A 25,560-nucleotide genomic window follows, 5' to 3' on the forward strand; every position below is an offset into this window, starting at 1 on the left:
GATTTGTTGTGTATATAAACGTGATAAATATGAACAGGAGATTATAGATAATTAACATATATAAATGCCAAATAGAGCACAGAGGAATAATACAAGGGCGACGTTCAATAAGTAATGCAGCACATTTTCTTTTTTTCTCCAGAAAGCAAGTTGACTTTATTCGAACTACCATCACCTCATATTGATCCCCACTCTTGTAGCTACAAAACATTGCTTTTCAACATAATCTCTGTTCAATGCGACGGCGTTACGTCCCTTAGTTGAAGGGCCAATATACCCGCATTATACTGTTATACTGGTCGACGTCGGAGCCAGGTCTTGCTGCACCAGTAACTTCCCCATCAACCACGGACTGCTTCCCGTGGAGTGCATCCTTCGTTACTCCTTGCGGTCTTCTGCTAAGTGGCAACGAACCCAGTAGATACACACCTTTGAGTACTCCAACTCGGGGGCGCGTGTATCAGAAGCACCAACAGAGGCGTCCAGTGCAGCAGCGAGATGTTTGACTGAGATCCGTCGATCACCTCGAGTGAGCGTGTCCGCACATTCCGGCATTTCGAGTGTCACAGCTCTCTGCTGCTGGCCGGCATGCGGGAAATCGGATAGGTTTAGCCGACCTTGTTCTGGTATGACGCCTCACCCAGTAACTCACCGTGCTTTTGTTGACAGTCAGGTCTCCGTAGACATTGCGAAAGAGCCTATGAATATCTGGGATGCTCTAGTTTTCGGCCAGAAGAGACTCAGTGACAGTTCTCTGCTTGAAAAGCACATCCATTATAGAAGTCATTATGAAGGCTATGTGTAGCGCCGTCACCTATCAGAACTTCTTGGAACTATCGTGGCTGAAGCAGGAGTATTCCAAAACGTCCCACAAAAAATTCCTCGTTGTTTTTAACCGCAACTGGCCGAGAGAAAAAAAGTGTTACATTACTTATTGAGAGTGCCTCGCACAATGTGGTCTGTTTATTATATTTCACCTTGTTTGTTTACCAGGTGTCTTTCCTGTACCTGAACTCGGCCGAGGGGGAGTTCCGAACTGTGGCGGCCACCATCCTGGAAACTCTGAAAGCTGCTGGAGTGCGGGTGCACTTCACGAGGACGTGGAGCGAGCCCTACCACCATGGCTACGCGCCCAACCACTTCACCAACATCGTCGCTGACACGTACCTCGACACCCGCAGTAAGTACCAATTCCTGACAAAAGATCTACAAATTGACACATAAATTGTGTCATCTAACTGATTCCAATATTCAAGCAGATACACCACAACAGTAATGGTGAGACGGTGGTATCCCTACTGTGTATTCACAGCTATCGGAGACAAATAAGTGATTCTCAAGTAATAGAGCACACTGAAGTTTAGTGGTCACTTGAATACTTCGTTTAATTATCGAGATGACAACAGGTCATCTTTCTTGCAAAAATCAAGTTTTGAGTTACTATGACAGATGTAAATGTATTGCGCTAATATTATGCCCATGAGCACATTTTAGATCATCATAAATAAGACTGTCGTGACACAGCTTGCAACTGTTATTATCGTCTGGGCTTTTAAAAATCGTGGATGGCAAGAACTGAAGATGGAAAAGTCGTACACAACCTTCAGCGCACTTCTGGAATTTTAATCGGTGATGGGGTTTGCTAGTTTCCGAAACGAGGAGGTGCTGTGTACCTATGTGAATCTGTAGGTCCCCTTATAACAGGTTGCATAAGCTAAGTCAGAAGTCGGAGAAAGGCTCGGTACACCTTTCTCTGAACACCTCCAAACAATCTACGCCATCTGAAAATTCGACTCCAATAATCCTATCTCCTCTACTTATCAGTCCTCATACGCTGCCGCGCCTTTACCAACTCATCCGAACAACTCTCCACTTACACTTCCTCCACATGCTGTCCCAACGAATCTTCAACCCTTAATGCTTTTGGAGGGTGAGCATTAGCAGCCGTCAAGTAATGTATAACATTCGTTTATGACTATCAGCTGCCTTTTTTTAAAAATCCAAATATCGATCAGTTACAGTCACAGACCAGCTTCACGGATTACGGTTACAACAGTTTCAGCCACAACGTCACATCTGTCATTACAGATGCTCTGTATATGTGACGTGGCCATTATTTACATGCATTTTACACGAAACTTCAACCATCTGACCCTCCCAGATCATTAATTTCACTCCGATATTTACCCTTCCTAGCCACTGTAGGTCCACCCCACCCAGTCCACATTATCAGGGCTTCCCCTCCCTGTCCTCCCCACATTTCCTTAGCCCCGCATTTCCTTATCCCTTTATTTTTTACCTGTCTGTCTCCCCCCCCCCCCCCTCTTTCCAGATACTATAAGTGTCACCAATTTCAGCTTTACTGCATGGTCTCTTCTGTCTCAACAGCCACTCCAATCCCATCGCTGCAGTGTGCGACTTCCCCATCCTTACACCACCACTTTCCTACCCTCTTTACTCCCCCACCTTTTCCCTTCAACAACTGACTCCCTGTACCTTGGCACGCCCTTTCACTCTCCAGTGACAGAAAGTGCTTCTTTCACGTAACGTTGTTATGGCAACACGTTTTAAATGTGCAAGTATTGTATTTCATTTTACCTTTTGTTATTGCTACTTTTAACTACCAGTGCAACATGTTATCTATATCTCAAAAGCTCGATTTTATTTTTCACCTTTAAAAAGTTTTAAGTTCAGTGTATGTATCCCCGCTATCTGTTTCTTGGTTTTTCATCCAGTGTATTTTTTACTGTCCATTTTCTGAAGAGCGGATTGCCTATACTGCTGACAGCGCCTCTTCCCCCTCTCCCCTCTTTCACTGCCCATATAGGGGGCGAAGGATGAAACAAAATAAAATAAAATGGCATACCACTTACAACCGGACAAGTGATAGTCACACGAAACCATCTCACAAACTGTGCTGTGCCATGCGGAATTTTTACCATTTCGGGATTATTTAAACTAACACAACCACTGAAGGAGATTACTGGACCATACCATGGACACTGAATGATATGACACTAAAGGTTCACTTTGGTGCATCCCATATCAGAAGAACCAAGCATAACTGCTCCCTGTAATACGTAACGATAGATAAATAAAGAAGGCTCACCAGCTGTTGAGGGGAAACTGACGGTGCAACAAGAGAAAAAATTTACACGGCTCTGTTCAATGCATTCTATACAGGGTCCCTTACACTATATATTCCTATCTGAATCCCATTAAAATGGGTGATTCCAATCAAAACTAATTACTTTCATTTCCTATGTTTCTTACGTAGAAACTATGGATCCTATAACTGGAGTAGAGCTCTGTGAAGGAGTGCGTGTACTACGATTCGATGATTATCTGACAGTGCGAGACAACAGAAACGTTTGGCACTCGAACTGATGAACTCCTAAGCAAACTGTCGTACAACAGGTGGCACTGCAACTGAGGTTTCTTTTTGTTTCTTTTTGCGTTTGTAAAATTCATCGAGTAATATATCTTCGTATCACAACTGGACTCTAACACGACTGCAATAGTTGCCACACATGATCAACTTATGCCGAAAAATTCTTTCTTTCCATCTTTCAGAGTAGAAAATAATGTATTCATGAGAATTATGTCACGCGTTCGGAAACGCACAGGGTCTTTAGTTTGCCATATATTGTTCCAGCATGTGGTGTTTTTATTACACTACTGGCCACTAAAATTACTACACCACGAAGATGACGTGCTACAGACGCGAAATTTAACCGACAGGAAGAAGATGCTGTGATATACAAATGATTAGCTTTTCAGAGCATTCACACAAGGTTGGCACCGGTGCCAACACCTACAACGTTTTAACATGAGGAACGTTTCCAACGTTTTCTCATACACAAACAGCAGTTGACCGGCGTTGCCTGGTGAAACGTTGTTGTGATGACTCGTGTAAGGAGGAGAAATGCGTACCATCACATTTCCGACTTCGATAAAGGTAGCCTATCGCGATTACGGTTTATCGTAGCGAGACATTGCTGCTCACGTTGGTCGAGATCCAATGACTGTTAGCAGAATATGGAATCGATGGGTTCAGGAGTGTAATACGGAACGCCGTGCTGGATCCCAACGGCTTCGTTTCGCTAGCAGTCGAAATGACAGGCATCTTATCCGCATGGCTATAACGGATCGTTCAGACACGTCTCGTACCCTGAGTCAACAGATGACGACGTTTAAGAGACAACAACCATCCGCGCGAAAAGTTCGAAGACGTTTGTAGCAGCATGGACTATCACCTGGGAGACCATGGCTGCGTTTACCCTTGACGCTGCATCACAGAAAGGAGTGCCTGCGATGGTGTACTCAAGGACGAACCTGAGTGCACGAATGACAAAACGTCATTTTTAGGATGAATTCAGGGTCTGTTTACAGCATCATTATGGTCGCATCCGTGTTTGGCGACATCGCTGTGAACGCACATTGGTAGCGTGTATTCGTCATCGCCATACTGGGGTATCACCCGGCGTAATGGTAGGGGTGCCACTGGTTACACGTCTCTGTCACCTTTTTTCTTGCATTGACGGCACTTTGAACAGTGGACGTTACATTTCAGATGTGTTACGACCCGTGGCTCTACCCTTCATTCGATCGTTGCGAAACCCTACATTTCAGCAGGATAATGCACGATCGCATGTTCCAGGTCCTGTACTGGCCTTTCTGGATACAGAAAATGTTCGGCTGCTGTCCTGGCCAGCACATTCTCCAAATCTCTCACGAATTGAAACCTTTGGTCAATGGTGGCTCGTCATAATACGCCAGTCACTGCTCTTGATGAAGTGTGGTATCGTGTTGAAGCTGCATGGGCACCTGTTCCTGTACACGCCATCCAAGCTCTGTTTGACTCAGTGCCGTTCTTGCGGCCAGAGGTGGTTATTCTGGGTACTGATTTCTCAGGATCTATGCACCCAAATTGTGTGAAAATGCAGTCACATGTCAGTTCCAGTATAATATATTTGTCCAATGAATACCCGTTCATCATCTGCATTTCTTCTTGGTGTAGCAATTTTAATGTGTGAGTACATATGTGTGTGTGTAGTGGTGGGGGTGCGGGAGGGGGGGGAGCGGTTCTGCGGGAGTCAACGACACACACATGAGGCAACAAGGAAAGTCATGGGATAGCGAAATGAACATATGCACATAAACAGCAGTATTGCGTACCCGAGGTATACAAAGGTATGAAAGAGCGGTGGACTACCACAGTTGTCATTTGTACTCACATGATTTCCGACGTGATTATGGGCTCACAACGGGAATTAACGGTAGGAGCTAGACTTGTGGGACATTCCATTTCGGAAATCGTTAGGAAATTCAATATTCTGAGATACACAGTGTCAATAGCGTGCTATGAATAGCAGATTCAGACATACCTCTCACCACGGACAACTCAGTGACAGACTTCCTTCTCTTAATGACCAAGAACAGCGGCGTTTGCGAAGGTTTGTCAGTACCAACAGACAACCAACACTGTGTGAAATAACTACAGAAAACGATGTGCGACGTACAACGAAAGTATCCGTTAGGATAGAGAAATAAAAAAATGGCATTAATGGGTAATGAAATCAGACAACAGACAACAGTGCCTTTGCTAACAACACTACACCGCCTGCATAGCATCGCCTGGTCTACTGACCGTATCGGCTGAAAAGCCGTGGCATGGCCACAGTTTTTTTTCCATCGATGTGAAGAACATTCTAGACAACTCGAGCGATTGATTTGGTTTCTCAGATCACCCGACGTCAGTCCCGTAGAATATTTATGAGACATAATCGAGAGGTCAGTTCGTGCAGAAAATCGAGTACCTATAACTTTTTTGCATTTATGGAGTCCTGTAGGGTCAACACGGTTCAGTAGTTCTACAGGGAACTTACAACGTCTTGTTTGAGTCCATGCGAAAAAAAAAAAAATGGTTCAAATGGCCCTGAGCACTATGGGACTTAACTTCTGAGATCATTAGTCCCCTAGAACTTAGAACTACTTAAACCTAATTAACCTAATGATATCACACATATCCATGCCCGAGGCAGGATTCGAACCTGCGACCGTAGCGGTCGCGCGGTTCCAGTCTGTTGCGCCTAGAACCGCTCAGCCACCTCGGCCGGCTGAGTCCATGCGACATCGGGTTGCTGCACTACGCCGGAAAAACAGGTCCGATACTCCTGTCACCTCAGTTTAGATTAATTTATCACATCTGAGTAAATGTTTAGTGTTTTGGAAGCAGAATGGATAAAGAAAGACGGGAACATTGAAATGACACTCACAGTAGCTCCTAGGAAAGAACAGAATTTAAATAAATAACTCTATCTGCGCGGGGCAGGAAACATTTTTGTGGGAAATACTGATTTTACAGATTTAAACGAAGAAAACTCACTGACGATATGTACAAACGGTCTGAAACATGTTTGTGGCCATATGCATTATTTAAAACATCGATACGAAAACATGCATCAATATTCATATACTTTAGAATGACAAAACTAATTCCAGATTCTTATCCCACCGATCAAATATTACCATTTGACACCCTTTACCATCCACATGTCATGCAATTTCAGTCAACATAAACATGAAATGCCAATCAAAGGACTGGCACTCTATGAGCGTCTCCCAGTCATGTTATTAATAGTGAAATATGATTTAAATTGCTCTTGAGCCTTATTTAACGCTATATTATTTGTTTACGGTGTTAAGTCATGTCGTCACTATGCAGTATAGTTCGCTTTATAGTCACGCTGCGAGCCACGGGTGTGCAGGGAGTTTCACAAATCCTATTACAGCCTCATAGGGGCTGTAGATGGGGCTTACGAGGAGAACACGGCAAGAGCCATAACCCGATTTCCCAGAGACTTCGCTCAGTGGAAGAGGAGCCGAAATAAGCGAACACGTGTCTCGTCTTATCCGTAGGCACTCGGCAATCTCTGAGTAGACGACCGTCAAAGTTCTCGACGTACTTTAGGTGCCTTTTAGCGTGCGAAACCTCAGACCAACTATTGGAATAATGGCTAGCAAAACGGTCTCTCTCTCTCTCTCTCTCTCTCTCTCTCTCTGTCTCACTCTCTCTCTCATTCTCTGTGTCGCTGACTATTGCGCTCTATGTTCGAAATTGATTACTGTTCTCATTTATTTTGTTTCATTTTTATTTATCTACCTACATCCGTAGAATGTTACTAGTGGAATGTTTCTTATCAAGTTAGGGGAAACAAGGAGGTTACATTAATTGTAAAATTACAACTGCGTTTCAGAATGAGTGTCTTACACTTAATACACATATAATCTCCGTGTGTAAGGTACTTTCTTGAATTCTTACATTCTTATATTTCTTTCTTTTATCAATTCTATTTTTATGTTTTTCTTTGGAACTGAACCGATCGCAGAAACATTCGACACATAGAAATTCCGAACACCATGAAAATCGCGTGAAGACAGGTTCGTCACAGCGGCGTTTCTTCGTATGAATCTCGCTTGGTAAAGAAACGTCATTAACACTACTGAAGATTTCACGCTTTGGCAATAATTTCGTGCCAAAATATGCATAACGTAACATTTTTACGAAAACCGGTGCTTGCAGCTTATAACACTACCGTCTGCTACTGCTATACCATAACCTTAAAGCTTGAAGCAGGTTGTGAAATAAAACTATTTTATTAAAGCGATTATGGTACAACTCAACACAGCAGTGTTACCCTCAGAGAGAAATTTTGTTATGTTGACCGTGTTGTACCTAACGGAGGTGGCTTATCGGAAGTGAAAGTCAGATTTAAGTATATATTTGAACAGTAAAAAACAAATTTTGCCTATCTGCACTGTTCAACGGATAAAGAAAACGGTCGCCAGCCTAACTAGGCAAGAGAATGATTAACATTCTCGTTCAAGAAAATAATTATTAATAATTTTAATGGAGAAACACAACCATACTTTGTCACCCGCGAGTGCAGTGAACTCTGACACACACATGTTTACGGTAAGATTGAAACTAACAGTTAGAGCAGCACAAACTATTTGCAAAATTATAACAGATACCGAAACACACTATTACTTTCAGGGCTTCCACAAACTGAATGGTCTTTATAACGTTATTATTACTATTCACTGCAGAATAATTAATTGGATCTAGGTTAAGTCTCTCTCAGTTAAATACTTTACTATTTAAAATGAAAGTTAATTGGAATCCACTAACAGGTTGCTTCTCACTATCATTTGAATAAAGACATAATGTTTTTCATAATTAGTGGTCTTCCCATTACTTGTTCCCTAGCATTAACACAATCGGCAAACTGTGGATCCTGTTATATTATTAATATGCACTTCCAATACACAAGAGAGACAAACACTTAGCAAACATGAGTATATAACGTTACACACTGCAGTTTTCCACTTTTACTACATTGAGAGACAAAATTAACATATTTGTAAGACACTGACTCACCTTCTGAGATTTACAACAGGCAGTAATGTGATCATTTACCAAGCAAAAACTTTATAAGCCTCAGTCTTAACGAACTCTTAATTTGAAGTTGGCAACAATACATTAATAAGCAGTTTTATTAGGAAAATTACTTTCATCAAGCATCATTAACTTTAACTTTCTTTTTACTATGTTCAAGAGTCAATTAGCAAAAACACTGGTCTTCAATGTTATTTCAGTAGGGACACTCGGTAATCACTTTAGTTCAAACGGAGAGGAACCTGAGAGGTGTTATGATAAGGAAAAAATCAAGGTAGGTACACAAATTCAGTTATAAGTTACCTTATATTTGTGCACACTAAAACATCCGATGAGCTGATCCTTCACTGTACATTATTATAGCATTCCGATACAGTGATTGCGCAATGTGGTGGCAACTGCATGTCGGTAGGTGGAATTGCAGGTAGAATTGCTGGACCCTGTCATTTCTTAGTGGCAATGATAGATACAAATTCCAGAATAGTTCCAGCTATTTATCCATCCATCCGAGGCATTGGAAAGTAGCAGAAATAACCTCTCTCGGGACCAGCGCAATATGCAACATTTACCTGGCAGTGCACAGTTTGGTAGTTCGTCGCCGACTCGTAGCTCGTCCCCGACTGATGGCTCGTCCCCGACTGACTCTTGTTCCACCTTCTCTACATGGGCCAACCACAATCTGCGCGCGCTACACAGTTTCGTTCCCGAGGGGAACCACTACTCCTTTTACATACAAACTAACTAAGAATCCTAAGTGAGGATCAGCAGTTTACATAACAGCAAACAAATACCATAAATAAAACAGAACATTTGCACATATTGATATTTCTACAAAAAATTATTCACACAGAAATTACAATTATATACAGTAAGTTTTGTTCCCTCCAAATGGGACAAAAATTTAAATGACAGATATACTACACTGCATAGAATCAAATCATGACATCAAAGTTTTAACAAAGAAAGACGTATACAATTTTTTGTTATCTATTCAATCAAACACATTAACTGAAGCGTAATGATGTAATATTAAATGAAACAAAAGCCAAAATAAATCATTGGAGTATTAGAGCTATGGTGTTACAAGCTGATTATGAATCAAGACACGTTACAAGAATTCACTGAAAACAATTTCAAGTAATTTTGTCATTTATTTATTGTTTTTGTCTTTTTTTATTTATTCATGAGAAGTACAGTTAGCGGGCGCATAAGCACAACGTTATCTCAATACACATTGGAGAACATGCATATAGTAATCTATTACGCACAGGGGTAGATGAATGAAGAACAAAAATAAAAAAAATAATAATCAGGTTTCGAACTCTGGGCTGAAAGTGCGAAACGACGACGCTAGCCACTGTCCGCCGCTTCGCGTGGATTGTCTACCTGCCGAAAGGCACATAAATTACTTTAACCGATAAGCGAGAATATTTATCGATAAGCGAGACACGTGTTCGCTTACATTGACCCCTCGTCCAGTAAGTGAAGTTTCTTGGAAATGAGATTATCCGTGTTCTGTTCCCCTCATTTGTAGATAAAGTTTTGACAGTGGTTCCATAGCTGGTAATATATCGTTTGGATGTAAAATAAGTGTAAAATTCGGATTACTTCCGAACCTTCCTCTTTACAGTACGCACTCAGCGGAGACAATAAGTTCTGACCTATGTCCTCCACAGGAGACTATGGCACCGGCAGTATTAAGATTACTTGTCGTCGGTTCTCTTCTACATGACATAAGACACCCTCTTCAAACTCGAGAGTTCGGCGCATCTGTTGCGCACCGTAGTCACGCCTCATAGTTGCGGACTTTACAGTTTTCCGCAGCCGTTGTTATACGAAACAGGTGTATGGTTCGTAATTACTGTAATTTTTCTCATCCATCCCAGAATTAGTGTTCCCGTTTTTCCCTTCTTTTGAAGTGACACACAAACAAATACATATACTGTACTATGTGAAACATCTATATTTATTTTAGTTTGACATGCAGTTAGCAAATAAACCTTAAAAACGTGAACTGAATCTATTAGGCTGATGCATAAATTCGTAGCATTTTAGTTTTGAATATTGACATTCCTGTTGCTATGGGTTAATTTGTTGATTGTCATTTTTCATTTGAAGTTCACTGTTGCTATTCCAGTTTACATATTGACATTATGTCATTTGGAGACAAGTATTAGATTTGTGGGCGCTAAAAGAATGGAGTGATAAGTAGAGAAATTGGAACATTTCCTATTCTTATGTTTGAGTTCAGTACAGGTGTGGCAGCAATGTAGGCAGCCAGAAACAGTTGAGCCATGTATAGGGATAATGCCATTGGACAGAGCACGGCAAGATAATTGTTTTCTCGTTTTGTGGAGGATCGTTTTGACATCAGTGATTCTCCACTTTCAGGAAGACATTTGGAATCTGCTGAAGATCGCTTAAACACATTAATCCACGATGGTCCACATCAGCGTACTTGAGAAGTGTCAAATGTGATGAACTGTGACCATTCCACTACTGTGCGACATTTATAGCGACGGTGTGGTGTACTAGGAATTGTTCCTCGAGGTGTGACCATCAATGCTGACATTTATACTCAACACTTGAGAGTTCCTGCAGACGCAGCGCAAGAACAACGTCCAGGGAGACGGCGTGAAGTCATGCTTCTTCACGATAACGCCCGCCCGCATTCTGCTACACTGAGAAATAACACTATACAGGAGTTAGATTAGGAGGTCATTCCACACCCACCTTCTTCTCCTGATCTTGCACCCTCAGATTTTCACCATTTCCGCCCTCTATCGAACAGTCTTCAAGTAAATTTGTTGTCGAATAAAAATGCGCTCCGAACACGGCTCTACGAACTTTTCGCCTCAAAGTCACCTGATTTCTACAGCCGTGGAATCGAACTACTAGCCCAGCGTTGACATGCTGTTGTAAACAGTGAAGGAGGACTTCTTATAGACGACAGAAGTCTCTTTATGTCTCTTGTCTTTATTAAACTTACGGAAAAAAACTAAACATATAGATGAACCCAATTGAAACCTAGTAATTAAGGAAGGCAGGATTGGATTACGATTGTGGACGGGGCCTGAATCAATTACTATTGGTTTTATTTGCAATTTCACTCATTTATTTTAGTAAATAATTTTTGAAAACAGGCCAATGTGGTCGCAATCAGAATTTTAACGCAAGTAACCACAATCACAGCTGACGGCCTCTTAACGCCAAAATGGCAATTTAAAAAAAAAAATTAACAAATATACTGTCAAACGGCGAATGGAACAAGCAACAGATCGCCAAACAGGTGAGACCAATGATGGTAAATTAATAATACAATAATAAAATTAAACACAAGGGCCAGTGACAGACGGTGCTCCAGGAGTAGGTCACACCAAAAACACTTTCGCGAGCGAAGAGAAAGGCAGCCAACAGTTGCATTCAGATCACAAGATGATAACTCGGACTAGTGACAGTCTAACGAGCGACTAATAATCTTGGTGAGGCTACCTGACGTCCAACAAACCAATGCAAAGATGTAAAATTACACCAAAGCCGGAACCAGCAGTCTGGACTCCACCCGTATAATATTGTGCTTAGAGCGCCCGGAACAAGAAGGAATGACTACCACTAAGGTAGCAGAATCGCCAACCAACCAACAAACACAACGGTCGCCTCGCCCAGAGAGTACGTTGAGTAAAACCTGTGGTCCAAAACCACAGTGCAATAAAACCACAGTAACAAGAGAATCTCGAGATTTCACAATGAGCAAGGTTTCTCTATGCGAATTGAAAACACAGTCAACTGACACTTGTAGGATCCGGTTCCGACGAGGTGGTTCACCCTCGTGACCACGGCCATTCGATGCGGAAGTGCATAAAAGCCCCCAGCGGTCTCGGCTGCTCCTGTGCCTTCAATAGAACTCCACACGGAAGAAGAACGAGGTCGCCCCAAAGACAGGGCAGCGGAACTACATATCGATAAGTGCCGCTGCTGCCACTAGCGGACAGGGAACGCTTACGATACCGAGTGGCGCCATTGAACACGAGAAGAAGACAAACAACGGGTACCATGCCAACGAAACGATACGGTCTGATAGAGACCTGCACACGGCACCAATGCAAGCCGCAGCACGGCTCACCAACGAAAACACTTATCTTCAGAAGAGGTAAACAAGGCTTAAGACTCAGAGAAATTAGTATGACGTTCACATTACGGTGTTATTTGGAGAATGATCATCAGAGCTTCGCAGAGTTCTGAATACCACACAAAAACCTTCTAAGACACATACAAAGACTGCTGTGTTGCCGGCCACAGTGGCCGTGCGGTTCTATGCGCTGCAGTCTGGAACCGAGCGACCGCTACGGTCGCAGGCTCGAATCCTGCCTCGGGCATGGATGTGTGTGATGTCCTTAGGTTAGTTAGGTTTAATTATTTCTAAGTTCTAGGCGACTGATGACCTCAGATGTTAAGTCACATAGAGCTCAGACCCATTTGAACTGCTGTGTCCTGGCTCGAAGCACCCTACAGCTATTCCCCAATGTTAAACCCGCATTACATAAATTACCCTCTGACTATCCATCCCTACTGGCACGGAAAACCCACGCTACGCCCAGAAGATAGCTTACAGATAGACGCTGTTCACGACGTTACACTCTTAGGTTGAGATCAAGTTCTACTGCTGCGAAGATATCCAGCCGCTGAAAGAAGTACCACTTTGGTAACGAGCAGACTTGCCAAGTGCTGGTATAGCACAAGAAGAAAGTTATATGTTTCACTTTCTAGCAACGAACTCATCATACTGTTGCATTTACGTTTGATTTGTTTAGTCCCGCACATCTGCAGACAAGACACCCATGTGAGCTATACTTCAGCTGCTCGTAATTAGTTCTGACACAGGACCAGTATACATTCACAAGCGTAAAAAGGATGTATAATTATTTTCTTTATTTTGTGCTCAATAAAATGTTCTTCATCATAATCAAAGGCAAGAGTTTTCTGTTGTTAGTGATAAAAGCGAATATTGTTTATGAAAACAGAAACATGTTTCACATAAGTTCGGTGAAGTACTGAAGCAGTACTTTCTATATTTTTCTTTTGAGTTCATTTTTGTTTTACCGATCCTTGACTAAATTGCGTTTTCTAGCGCTATATGATAAATCTGTATAGTTTTCTTTATTTTTGCTACAACACCCCTATGTTTCGAATAATGAAACACTAACATTAAATTAGACGCCATTATCTACGGACTGCAGCGATCTGGTGTAGTATTTAAGTACAGTCAACAGTCGAGATCACATTCATATTTGTTTCTTTACCGGGTTCAGCGTATGTTAAAGCCCTCTTTAGAATTTTAGTCCTGCAAGAGTAGGAATAGCAAAGTTACAGAATGGTTCAAATGGCTCTGAGCACTATTGGACTTAACTTCTAAGGTCATCAGTTCCCTAGAACTTAGAACTACTTAAACCTAACTAACCTAAGGACATCACACACATCCATGCCCAAGGCTGGATTCGAACCTGCGACCGTAGCGGTCGCGTGGTTCTAGACTGAAGCGCTAGAATCCGTCCGCCACAATCCCCGGCAGCAAAGTTACAAACAGTACTATTACATACTGTTTGTAACTTAGCTGTTCCTACACATGCAGAGCCAAAAATTCTAAAGATGGCCTTAACAAGTCAAAACCGGTAAATAAACAAATATTATTGCGATGTCGACTGTTGACTGTATCCTAAACGCTGACAGTTTGTTTTGCTATATATTTTCATTATTCTTAAAGATAGGAACAAAAATCTTCTTACGTTACCCTGTCCTTTATGTATTCCTTTTCAGTTTAGAGACAGTTCGCTGCCTTTGATTTTTAGAAGAATCTAGTAAGACACTGTGAAACGTCCCCTTAGAAAAATTATTGAATTACTGTGCTGGTAAACCCCTTACGTTATTTGATTTTCAAACAGCTGAGCAAAACTGAACGTACCCAGACATTTCTCTCTTTACTTATTCTGATCAACACTAAACTGACACACAATATTTATAGCGCAACGCAATCTGACTTTCAAAAATTCCTTCAAAAGAATGGCCCTGACTAACATGAATCTATACTTTTCATGAATCACTTACCTCACAAAAATCTTCGTTACTCGAACTACTGCAATACAGCGAGCGCCAATACTGCCAGCTAAATAAAAGATTCTAACTACTGAAGTCACTAACTACTGATAGGGATAGTTAGCAAATGAAAGATTTTGATTGACAACAAACAATGTATTTACCTTATTAGTGTTCAAAGGTCATTATGTATATATATATCAGTTCATGACATCTAGTCTTACAAATCTACTCTATCTGATGGACACGCGTCCAGATCATCCGCTCTCAAAACTCTGCCATCTCACTCCCCACATCCACCACTGCTGGCGGCTCACCTCCAACTGCGCAATGCTACACGCTGTTCGCTTCCAACTGCCCAACACTGATGATGATGATGAGTCCCATACTCCTTTACAGAGCTTAGGGGAGCGACGCGGGAGACCCGCGCCGCCTTACTAGGCAAGGTCCTAGTGGAGGTGGTTTGCCATTGCCTTCCTCCGACCGTGTGAATATTCCAACAATGGAAATCAGCCACAGACTGCACACAGCACAGCCAGTCATACAGAGCGCTACGTGGCGTTACCAATATGAAAACCTAAACAGCCTACTTACATCTGCTCACATAAACATCGCCATCGTTAAGAGGTAACGCCTGACACGTATGTGGCACACATGACGGACAAGTAACGCGGGTACGGCCTTAAGGGGGATAGGACGACAAGCGGCACGACTTGGAGCAAGACAGGCACCACAGCACGTTTTAATTCCCACTGTAAATAAATTTGTAAAACTTTGTCAGCATGACCAGGAAGGATTCAGGATTCGCACTCATAAAAGTGGAAGTTCAAACACATAACAGTTTTTTTTTTTTTTTGCTCGTGAAATTTCAGAATTTTTTCAATTACTATTGGCTGCATTTGTTGCTATAGGTACACTTTTCTTCATAAGTTAGAGAGATTGTTTGATGAATTTTACACACAGCATACAAACCATACTTACAGGTGTATGACAATCTAGAATTTTCCAAATCTATTAAAAACTTTGGTAAAAAATGAGGTAATTAACTATAAGAGTTGATTTTTTTTCTAAACATGAAGTTTAAAATGCAACAGCTGATTCATTTTTTCATACATTAAATAAATTCTAGGGTTTCATATACCTATAAGTATGGTTTGTGTGCTGTGCAAAATCCGTCGAAGGATCTCGCTTACTTACGAAGAAAAGTGTACCTATAGCAACAAATGCAGCCAGTAGCAAATGTAAAAAACGATGAAATTTCACATGCAAAAATAATTATTTTGTTATGTTTTTGAACTTCCACTACTATGAGTGTGAATCCTGAATCCCTGCTGGTCATGCTGACAAAGTTTTACGAATTTATTTGTAAAAGTATAGACAGTGGGAATTCAAATGTCCCGTGGTGCCTGTCTTGCTCCAAGTCGGGCCGTTTGACGTTCAAGCCCCCTTAACTGACCGAAGTTACTAGGTAAACTATCGTAGTCTATGCTTTTTATGGTAGTCTACAGTAGTTTACGGTAGTTTTACAACTCTAATGAGTATTCCTCGCACATGCCATGTGTCCATGCTATCAATTCAAAAAACACAGATAGATAGATAGAGAGAGAGAGAGAGAGAGAGAAAGACAGACAGAGAGGCGAGAGAAAGTGGGAGAGTTTTAGAGAAGAATTGCCATCTGAAAATAACTCGCAGACGAGGGAAACGGGGCGACAAAGTTAGCACTGAAGGCCGTATTTCTTGCGAGCGTGTGCGCCGCCTAAGTAGTGTGTGTGTGTGTGTGTGTGTGAGAGAGAGAGAGAGAGAGAGAGAGAGAGAGAGAGAGAGAGAGTGTGCGTGCGTGTGTGTGTGGTGGGAGCAGAGCAGACTCTAGAGTCTGCGCCGGTGGCGAGTAAATCACAGCCGCTAAATGTGCCCGTTGTAGCCGCGGCCAGCTGCGGCACACGCGCTTTGGCAGAACGGCCGCGCTTCCTGTGCGTGGCGGGAAGCCGCCTGTCTGCAGAAGGGGTCGAGAGAGGTGGGGAGGGGGCGGCGGGGGCGGCGAGCAGGAGCCCGGAGCACTGGCCGGCCGGCCGGCCGGGAATCTCGCCCGCTCGCGCGGCTCACCTCGTGACGTTCGCGCTGTAGTGCGTGAAATTTCTACCTGTTACCGCCTGAAAAAGGACCAACAGCTTCACGGGCTTTTCACCAGCAGCGAAGTACCGTACGCAGATTCTGGATTTCGATTGTGGTGGAATAAAAGGACGACCCAGTCTGTTTTTCATGACGGACTACTGGCTACTCCGAGCCGCTGAGAAACTGCAATCCTTAAAGCACTCTGATTACACGAACCCACATATCTTTTCAAATTTTCTGGTTCTGAAAAGTACTTACGTTTTGTTCCTTCATGCCAGTATTTTTCAGAAAAAAAGATATTTTTTCTTAAATGTTTAAGTGCGTGAAGCAAAAATATTTAAAAAATTCAGTCTATGTCTACATTCTTCTTCTTTCTTTCCTCGATGACGAGCGTCTGTATTCAAATACAGAGATACGTAAACAGGCAGAATACGGAGCTGCGGTCGGAAACGCCTATGTAAGACAACAAGTTTCTGACGCAGTTGTTAGATCAGTTACTGCTGCTACAGTGGCAGGTTATCAAGATTTAAGTGAGTTTGGACGTCGTGTTACAGTCGGCGCCCGAGCGATGGGACAAAGCATCTCCGAGGTGGCCATGAAATGGGGATTTCCGTCGCTACCATCGGAAAAAAATCCTGCAAGAACGGGACCAATGACGACTGAAGAGAATCGTTCAACGTGACAGAAGTGCAAACAGAAGTGCAACCCTTCCGCAAATTCCTGCAGATTTCCGTGCTGAACCGTCAACAAGTGACAGCGTGCGAACCATTAAAAGAAAGATCATTGATGTGGGCTTTCAGAGCCGAAGTTTACCTGTGCACCATTGATGACGGCACGACGCCTGGCCTGGGACCGTCAACGCCGACACTGAACTATTGATGACTGCAAACATGTTACATGGTCGGACGCGTCTTGTTTGAAATTGTATTGAGTATATGGACGTGCGTGGGTATGTAGACAATCTCATGACTCCATGGGCTTCAGTCCGGAACCGCGCGACTGCTGTTCGAATCCTCCCTAGGGCATGGTTGTGTGTGATGTCCTTAGGTTAGTTAGGTTTAAGTAGTTCTAAGTTTTAGGGGACTTATGACCTCAGATGTTAAGTCCCATAGTGCTCAGAGTCATTTGAACCATTTGAATCCATGAACCATGCGTGTCAGCAGGGGACTGTTCAAGCTTGTGGAGGCTCTGTAATGGTATGGGGCTTGCGCATTTGCAGTGGTATGGAACCCCTGATACGTCTAGATACGACTCTAAGATGTATGTAAGCATCTTGTCTGATCACCTGCATCCATTCATGTCCATTGTACATCTCGACGGACTTGGGAAATTCCAGTAGGACAATGCGACACCCTATACGTCCAGGGTTCCTACAGAGTGGCTACAGGAATACAACTCTGAGTTTAAACATTTCCGCTGGCCACCAAACTCTCCAGACATTAAGATTTTTGAGCATGTCAGGCATGCCTTGCAACCTGCTGTTCGGAAGAAACCACCGCCCCGTCGTACTCTTACGGATTTATGGACAGCTCTGCAGGATTCACGGCGTTAATTCCCTCCAACACTACTTCAGTCATCGTCGTGTTGCGGCACTTTTGCGTTCTCACGGAGGGCCTACTCGATATTAGGCAGGTGCAACAGTTTCTTTGGCTCTTCGGAGTAGCTTCCTCATGAGTTTTTTCTTCTTTCATCTTTTCCGGTTTTTCAAAAATTTCCTCAGTCGAAGACATCCGTTATTGTAAAAGGCTTGTTCGAGAACTAAGAACCTTTGACCAATATTTAACTGATAGTAAGCCTGAACGAAGTTTCACGCGTGCAGCTCTCTCTAAGGACTATTCAGGAAACTACTGCAATGTTGGACTTGTTCGGCAGTCGTAATAGAGCAGATCGTAATGTCACAGATCCCATCAGTTCCGAAGTGCGCGGTGTGTTTTGACTTTTGGTGGCAGAAGGACCTTCAGTTGCTGAAATCCTTCGTGAGTTATGGCTAATATATGGACCTGAAACAAACAGTGTAAAACAAGTTCGAAAATGGTGTCGAGAATTTCAAAATGTTCAAAATGGCTGGACAAAGGTTCACGGTGAACAAGGAAGAGGCAGCGCCAGTGTTGGGACAGGCGACATCGTTCATCAAGTGAACCAAAAACTCCGAAGTTATCGGCGATTGACGAATAGTGCTATGACCAATGAATTCCAAAAGGTTGCTTGAACCTAAATTTACAAGACTGCGATTAAATACCTGGAATATCGCACTCTGTGTGTGAGGTGGATCCCAAAAGTGCTCACTCATAAGCAAAAAGAGCAACGAATGCGTTGTGATGACAGCTTTTGGAGAACTATACCTGTAGATAAGATGATTTGTTTTCTCACATCCTTAAGGGTAACGACACGTGCATATCGTACACCAAAGCAGAATCGAAACAACAGTCAATGCAGTGGCGCCACTCAAGTTGACCCAGTCCAAAAAAGTTTAAGCAATCCTAGTTCTCGAAACGGAAAATGACGGTCACCATTCCTTGGGACGAAGGGAGCGTCCTATTTATTGATTTCATGGACTGTATGTCAATAAATACAGTTGACGTATAGTGTGAAATGCCAAAGAAACTGAGACGTTCGTTTCATAATCGACGCCGTGATAAAATGCCTTCTGGAGTAATCCATCTATTTGACAACACAGGCCTTCAAATCGCTGCCAAAACCTCGGAGGAGATTCAAGATTTTCGTTGGGGACATTATGATTACCCTCCGTACAGTCCCGACTTTGCACCAAGGTGCGATTTCCTCTTCTCACATTTGAAAAACTGATTGTCAACAACAATTTGAAGACGACGATGAACTCAGGATTGGAGCTACAAACTGATTCAGTTCCCACGTGGCAGACTTCTAAGCAAAGGAGTTAAAGCAGAAAGCAACAAAAAGTGTATAGATGTGAAAGGCGAGTTTGTGAAAAGTAAAGTAAGCCTGTAGAAAAATATTACTCTCAATAGAAACACTTCCTCACGACCTTATTTTCACATGACAAAACGGACATTAGTTTCCGAATACGCCTCATAATTGTTGCCTTAGTTTGTAGGTATATAATAAAAATACTAACAGCTATCTTAGCAACATTTATCAGTTTCTTTTTCAATTTCCTCGCAGAACATTTATCTTTCCCATCCCTTTTTAAAATCCAGTCGACGTTCATACTTCCACCCTGTCCTGCCTGGCCCTTCTTCTCCATCTGTTTAATTTGAGTATACAGTGAATGTTACAGAAAAAGGTGCATGGACCGCTGAATGTCTGTTACTGACACAATTTAGGGAGTGAAAAGGCTCTAAATAAAGTGCGTGTTGGAAAATTTGAGGATATTGGGCTGTAACATGACTGTAAGCGTCCAGTTCCTACACAAGATATGACAAGTGTTCTGAAAATCTCGGACAACATAGTGAAGAGCAAGCAGAAACCTTCCATCAAGTATTTTTAGAGCATACCATATAATATATGTCAAAAGCACACAAGGCACGATCTTGAGAACAACTTATTTGGCAGAACGCTGGCGTTAGTAAGGTTTAGTCAACATTCTTCACTGGTGCGTTTGTACCTTAGAGTTTGTACACAGCAAAGCAATTTCTGGTGATATTTTAAGATCCAGTTACCCATTTTGCTTGTGTTATCGTTGTTGAGATAAAACTGACTTACAGTAAAAGTAGTTTAATAAACACCCCTTCCATCAGCTTACACTTGCTGCTACTTCTCTCATAGTTCAAGCAGATGGTGCATCTGAAATGTCACTCATACCTACAAGTGAATTGCGTAAAATACAAAGGCTGTGCTATGGCACGTGAATATTTACTTTGTTGTTACCGGAATTTGGGTTTCAGAACACTTTCTAATATTGCCTCTAGCCATCTCTCGCTATGGCACATTATCATTTATCTACTTTATTTGTATTGGTTTATTTTTGTCTTTATTAATGATCCGTCAACTAGGTAACTACTATGGACTGTACGTTCTTACATAACATTTCTGGAACAAGCTATGTAGAATATATTTGTATGTTAGTTGTTGTTCCTGAAGAATATGTTTCATTGCTGAAATCACCACGTACGACCGTTCTGGTAGTATCCGTTAATCTGAAGTTGTTACATCTAGGATATTTACTAATTTGTCCTTAAAATCCGATATTCTACATCAGTTTGTGAACTTGAAGACCAACAGAATTCACGTTTTTAGTGTTCCTTGACAGATGAAAGCAAGTATCTTAGAAAGGCACTTAAAGCAGAATCCATTTTGTGAAAGAAGTCTTGCGTATTGCTTCATCAAGCACCATTTGATGTACAGGGTGTCCCAGAAAAGCTGCAACAAACTTAGCGAGGTTCTAGAGGGTGTCCTGAGATACCAATCGAGGACAGGAACCAGTCTTCAGAAACATCATCCAACGACGCCACCCATCGTCGAAGTTCCAGGCACCGGCCGCCTACAACTGGATTACCCTTTTGCCAGAAAGCTCGATTTTGTAAGCTGACTGACAGCAGGCCGGAAGTCTCATGATTTTGTTTCTTATTCAGTGATCGCGACTGATTGCCACGATCACCAGTGGAAAACATGGAGCTAGACGCTACGTAGAAAGGCCTTGTCTCCTATGAGTATAGTGCTGTGTTCCTTCAGTTGATGACCGTTTCAGACACAGGTTCAAAAAATGGTTCAAATGGCTCTGAGCACTATGGGACTCAACTGCTGTGGTCATTAGTCCCCTAGAACTTAGAACTACTTAAACCTAACTAACCTAAGGACATCACACACATCCATGCCCGAGGCAGGATTCGAACCTGCGACGTAGCAGTCGCACGGTTCCGCGAGACCACCGCGGCCGGCCAGACACAGGTTTCAAGCCAGAGTTTATTTTCTCCTGGAACCCTCTAAAATCTCCTTTTTTCGGCAAACAGAAGAAAAATAAACTACAGATAGGTTCAAATGGCTCAAATGGCTCTAAGCACTATGGGACTTAACATCTGAGGTCATCAGTTCTCTTGACTTAGAACTACTGAAACCTAACTAACCTAAGGACTTCACACACGTCCATGCCCGAGGCGGGATTAGAACCTGCGACTGCGGCTGCGCGGTTCCACAGTGAAGCGCCTAGAACCGCTCGGCCGCAGAGACCGTTACTACAGATAGAAACGCATGTCTGGAATCGTCAGCCACCAAAACAACAGAGCATTACATTCATGGGGGACAAAACCCGTTCATGGAGTCTCCATCTTCTCCACTGGCGATCGTGGCAGTGAGGTGCGACCACTGAATCACGAACAGTGTAGCGAGACGCTGCACCTACGGGTAGTCAGCTTACGAAGTCACGATTGCTCACAAAAGGGGTGCCTAATGGCAAGTGCCGTCGCCTACAGCTTCGACGTTCTGTGGGAACCCTGTACTCAACTTGTTTCTCAAGATTCCCTCTACAACACCTTGGTGGAAGCAAGATTATTTTGGAATATACAGGTGGTTTATCCAAGATGTTTCTAGTCCTAAGCATAAAAAGCTCCGATATGACGAAACCTTTACATTCGCCTGCTTTTGCCCTGCCAGTCAACGCCACTGACGTCGTACCCAGATTGCTGCCCTAATAAACTTCCTATGACTGAAAATGAAATATATTTCGTTCCATGGTGCAAAAATTACGCCTCATAGACGGAAAATGAGACTAGTTCTGAAGTAAACATAAAGTAGTTAATTAAGAACGTATATTTATCTTCATTCATCCGTTATCGTGCACACTGATGTCGTCTGAAGGAAAATAGTCTGTCGCACTGACAGGCGTTACTTGAATCAACATAGAATGTTATTGTGTGCTGTTCACTACTATACATTTTTCGGTTGTGTCGCCAAAGTGTACGAGCGTCAGTCATAAAGTTTTAATTATTACCTCCAAAATCCAGGGATGTAATTAATGTCACTACAGGATGCAGTGCAATACGGGACAGCACTTTAATAAACTGGGAATGAGCCGCGACACTTTACTGTAACTCCTATGTTGGTGTCCTACGATACTGCGGTCCGCTAATTTCACTGTGTTCCAGGGCTGCAGACATTTATCTGGAACAATCAAAAAATTAATTACATATTTTATTTTGTGAGATGATCATTAAAACTTGTTGACCAGCACTCAATAATAAATCAAACGGACGTGTACAGTACACCTCCATGTAATGCGGAATGTCATCAGTGGCGCACCTGCTAGTATAAGTAAAGGCTGGGATTACTGTGTTGTCAGTGTAGCGGCAGTGACAGCAGATTAGGTCAATCAGGAGAGCTCAGCGACTTCGAAAGTACACAAGTTACGTGGACTAGTTACCAGAGTAAAAAATCCGCCTGTCGACTGTTATTGATGCGAAAGTGAAGCGGAAATTCAAAGCAACAACCGCAGCCAAACCAAGACCATACACACCTCATATACTGACAGTAACCGTCGAGCGTTGGAGAAGACGGTTGTAAAAAGTCTCATCAAATCAGCGGAAGGAATCACTAGTGAGATGAAAAGTGCTTTCAGTAGTCCATTTAGTTAACTGGGAGTTACAGAAGATTGGATACAATGGTCGTCCAGCACATCATTATTCCCATATCACTGTAGTCATGCTTATTGATGCTTAAGATTGTGTAAAGAGCAACGTTACTGGACAGTGAATGAATGGAAACATCTGTTTGGATTCGCTTGTAAGTACAAGTGACATGTCGGATCCATAACCTGTAACTCATACTTGAACTATGAGATGGCTAGCAGAAAGTGTAAACTGCTAAAGAGGGTGTTTATTAAATTAAACTACTTTTCCTGTAAGTCAGTTGTATATCATAAAAAAAGAGCATGGGCCAGTTTCGACTGCTACGTGCACAAAACAATAATACAAGCTAAGCTGGGTAACGTGATCTCAAAATATTACCTGGAATTGTTTTGCTGTGTACAAACACGTGGCAATAAAGTACCAGTTACGGCTGTCGACTAAACATTGTTAACACCAGCGTACGACCAAACAAGTTGTTTTGACGGGTGCTTTTGACGTAAAATATTTGGATGTTCTAAGAACACCTGAGTTCGTATATAAAACATAGTCGGAGCTAAAACAACTACAGGAAAAACGATAGAAAACTTTATATCGAAAGCAGCACTCTTATGAAAAGGAAACGTTATTACATTTCTGTTATGTTTCGATGGCCATGTCGTCAGATGTAATGACAGGCTGTTTCTACTAGAAACGACCCTGCTGCTTTCCTCTCCCATTTCAGCTCCGTTCCTCACGACCTCGTTGTCGATGAAACGTAAGAAATTAAACTTTTTTCCACTGATCACAAATTTTCGGGAACTAACCTGAATTACAATGAGCTTATGTACGTTCGTTACGTGGAGTCAATCAGGTCTGAGAACTGTTTTTAGACCAGCACCTTTTCCTGAAGCTGAAGTCTTTTCTGAGGGCCCGCTAATCTTTTAGAAGCGGTTTCAAACATGACCAGAAAGATATGCATAATTGGAGTGCGAGATCCCCCGCCGAAGCATCCATCACTTTTTGTGAGGCATTACCACATCGTAATTTCGACATCCTTAGTTATGCTGTCTCACACCTCGAAAATCAGGGGGAGTCTTGATTACAGAAGAATACAATTAAGAGCGCCGAAATAGTGTGCTGAAAACTGAGATGTCAACTCACATAGAAAGTAGAAAACATAACATTACCCTGATTGTGTTCAGTTTGATGGATGCTTGAAAACCATTATGGACAAGGTCAACAGCTAAGGTAAACATCAGCACATCTGTGTAACAGCTACAGACCTATAGCGACCACGGAAAGGTGAAACCTGCGTAAACAAACATGCCAAAACAACTTTAAAGCCAATAGTAAACCAGTTACGTCAAAAGCTAAGCAGCATCTGAAATACTCAGCTTCTACAACCATAGTCTGGTGGATGCTGCATAAATATACTGCAGTCACCCAACATACGGACTTCACTAAGGATGTGTAAGCATAACTGTAACGAAGCCAGGCAGCATGAACTAGTGATGACCGGAAGAGAACTATGTGGGTGGCATGAACCAACGATCACTTTGTTTTCAGAAACAGATCAGATTTGTGTGTTTCGGTATCCTAAAATCAAGTAAATTCTGTTGTAACTCGTTCCCACGGCAGTATTAAATGAATCATACGATATTAAAATGTTGTCGACATAGTTATGCTCCTTGTCTATAAATGCTCATCATCAGACTGATACAAGAAGTCGGAGATTAACAATTTGTCCTTTGGGTACAGCTTTCGTTATGTGAGGATCACGCACTTCTCGAGACATTTGTGGCTCAGTGCAAACTGTGGTAGAAAATGTACTAGACGAAGCATGACAACCACTACCTCACACGGAGCATTGCAGAAAAGTGCAATACGAGGGAAACTTGTCACATAGTAGTACAGCACTTATTAATCAGTCAGTGTTAAGGAAAGGTAAAGTCTCCAGAGATTCAGTCCTGACTTGGCATTTGTTGATGGAAGCAATATTTTAGAGAAATGAAGATACCTTCATAAGATTTGTCGACGTAAGAGAAGTATTACGTAATGTAAAATGGCGCAAGATATTCGAAATTCTCAAAACGTAGGTGTAAGCTATGAAGAAAGACGGTTAATATACAAAACGTAAAAGATCCAAGAAGGAACGATAAAAGTAGAATAGCACGATCGAACTGCTGGGATTGAAAGGGATGTAAGAAACAGGTGTAGTCTTTCTCTTCAATCTGTACGTTGAATAAATGTAGCGTGAACGAATATGAATCCTAAAACTCTACGATGACATTACTACCCTCAACGTAAGCGAGGAACAATTGCAGAACATCTAGGATATATGAATTGAACAATCTGCTGAACATTGAATATGGAATACGA

General features: G+C 42.3%; 1 protein-coding gene across 3 annotated transcripts in view; it reads left to right on the forward strand.

The window, feature by feature from the left end:
• Positions 1–25,560, forward strand: part of LOC126278966 (guanylate cyclase 32E) — an 829,856-nt gene that overhangs the window by 329,678 nt on the left and 474,618 nt on the right. For all 3 annotated transcript variants that reach the window (XM_049979279.1, XM_049979262.1, XM_049979270.1), the window contains exon 5: positions 994–1,180. In XM_049979279.1, coding sequence (XP_049835236.1) covers positions 994–1,180 — 187 coding nt within the window. The remainder of the gene's footprint in view (positions 1–993; positions 1,181–25,560) is intronic.

This window comes from Schistocerca gregaria, chromosome 1, assembly GCF_023897955.1.
Source record: "Schistocerca gregaria isolate iqSchGreg1 chromosome 1, iqSchGreg1.2, whole genome shotgun sequence".
In the NCBI taxonomy this organism is placed as follows: Eukaryota; Metazoa; Arthropoda; class Insecta; order Orthoptera; family Acrididae; genus Schistocerca; species Schistocerca gregaria.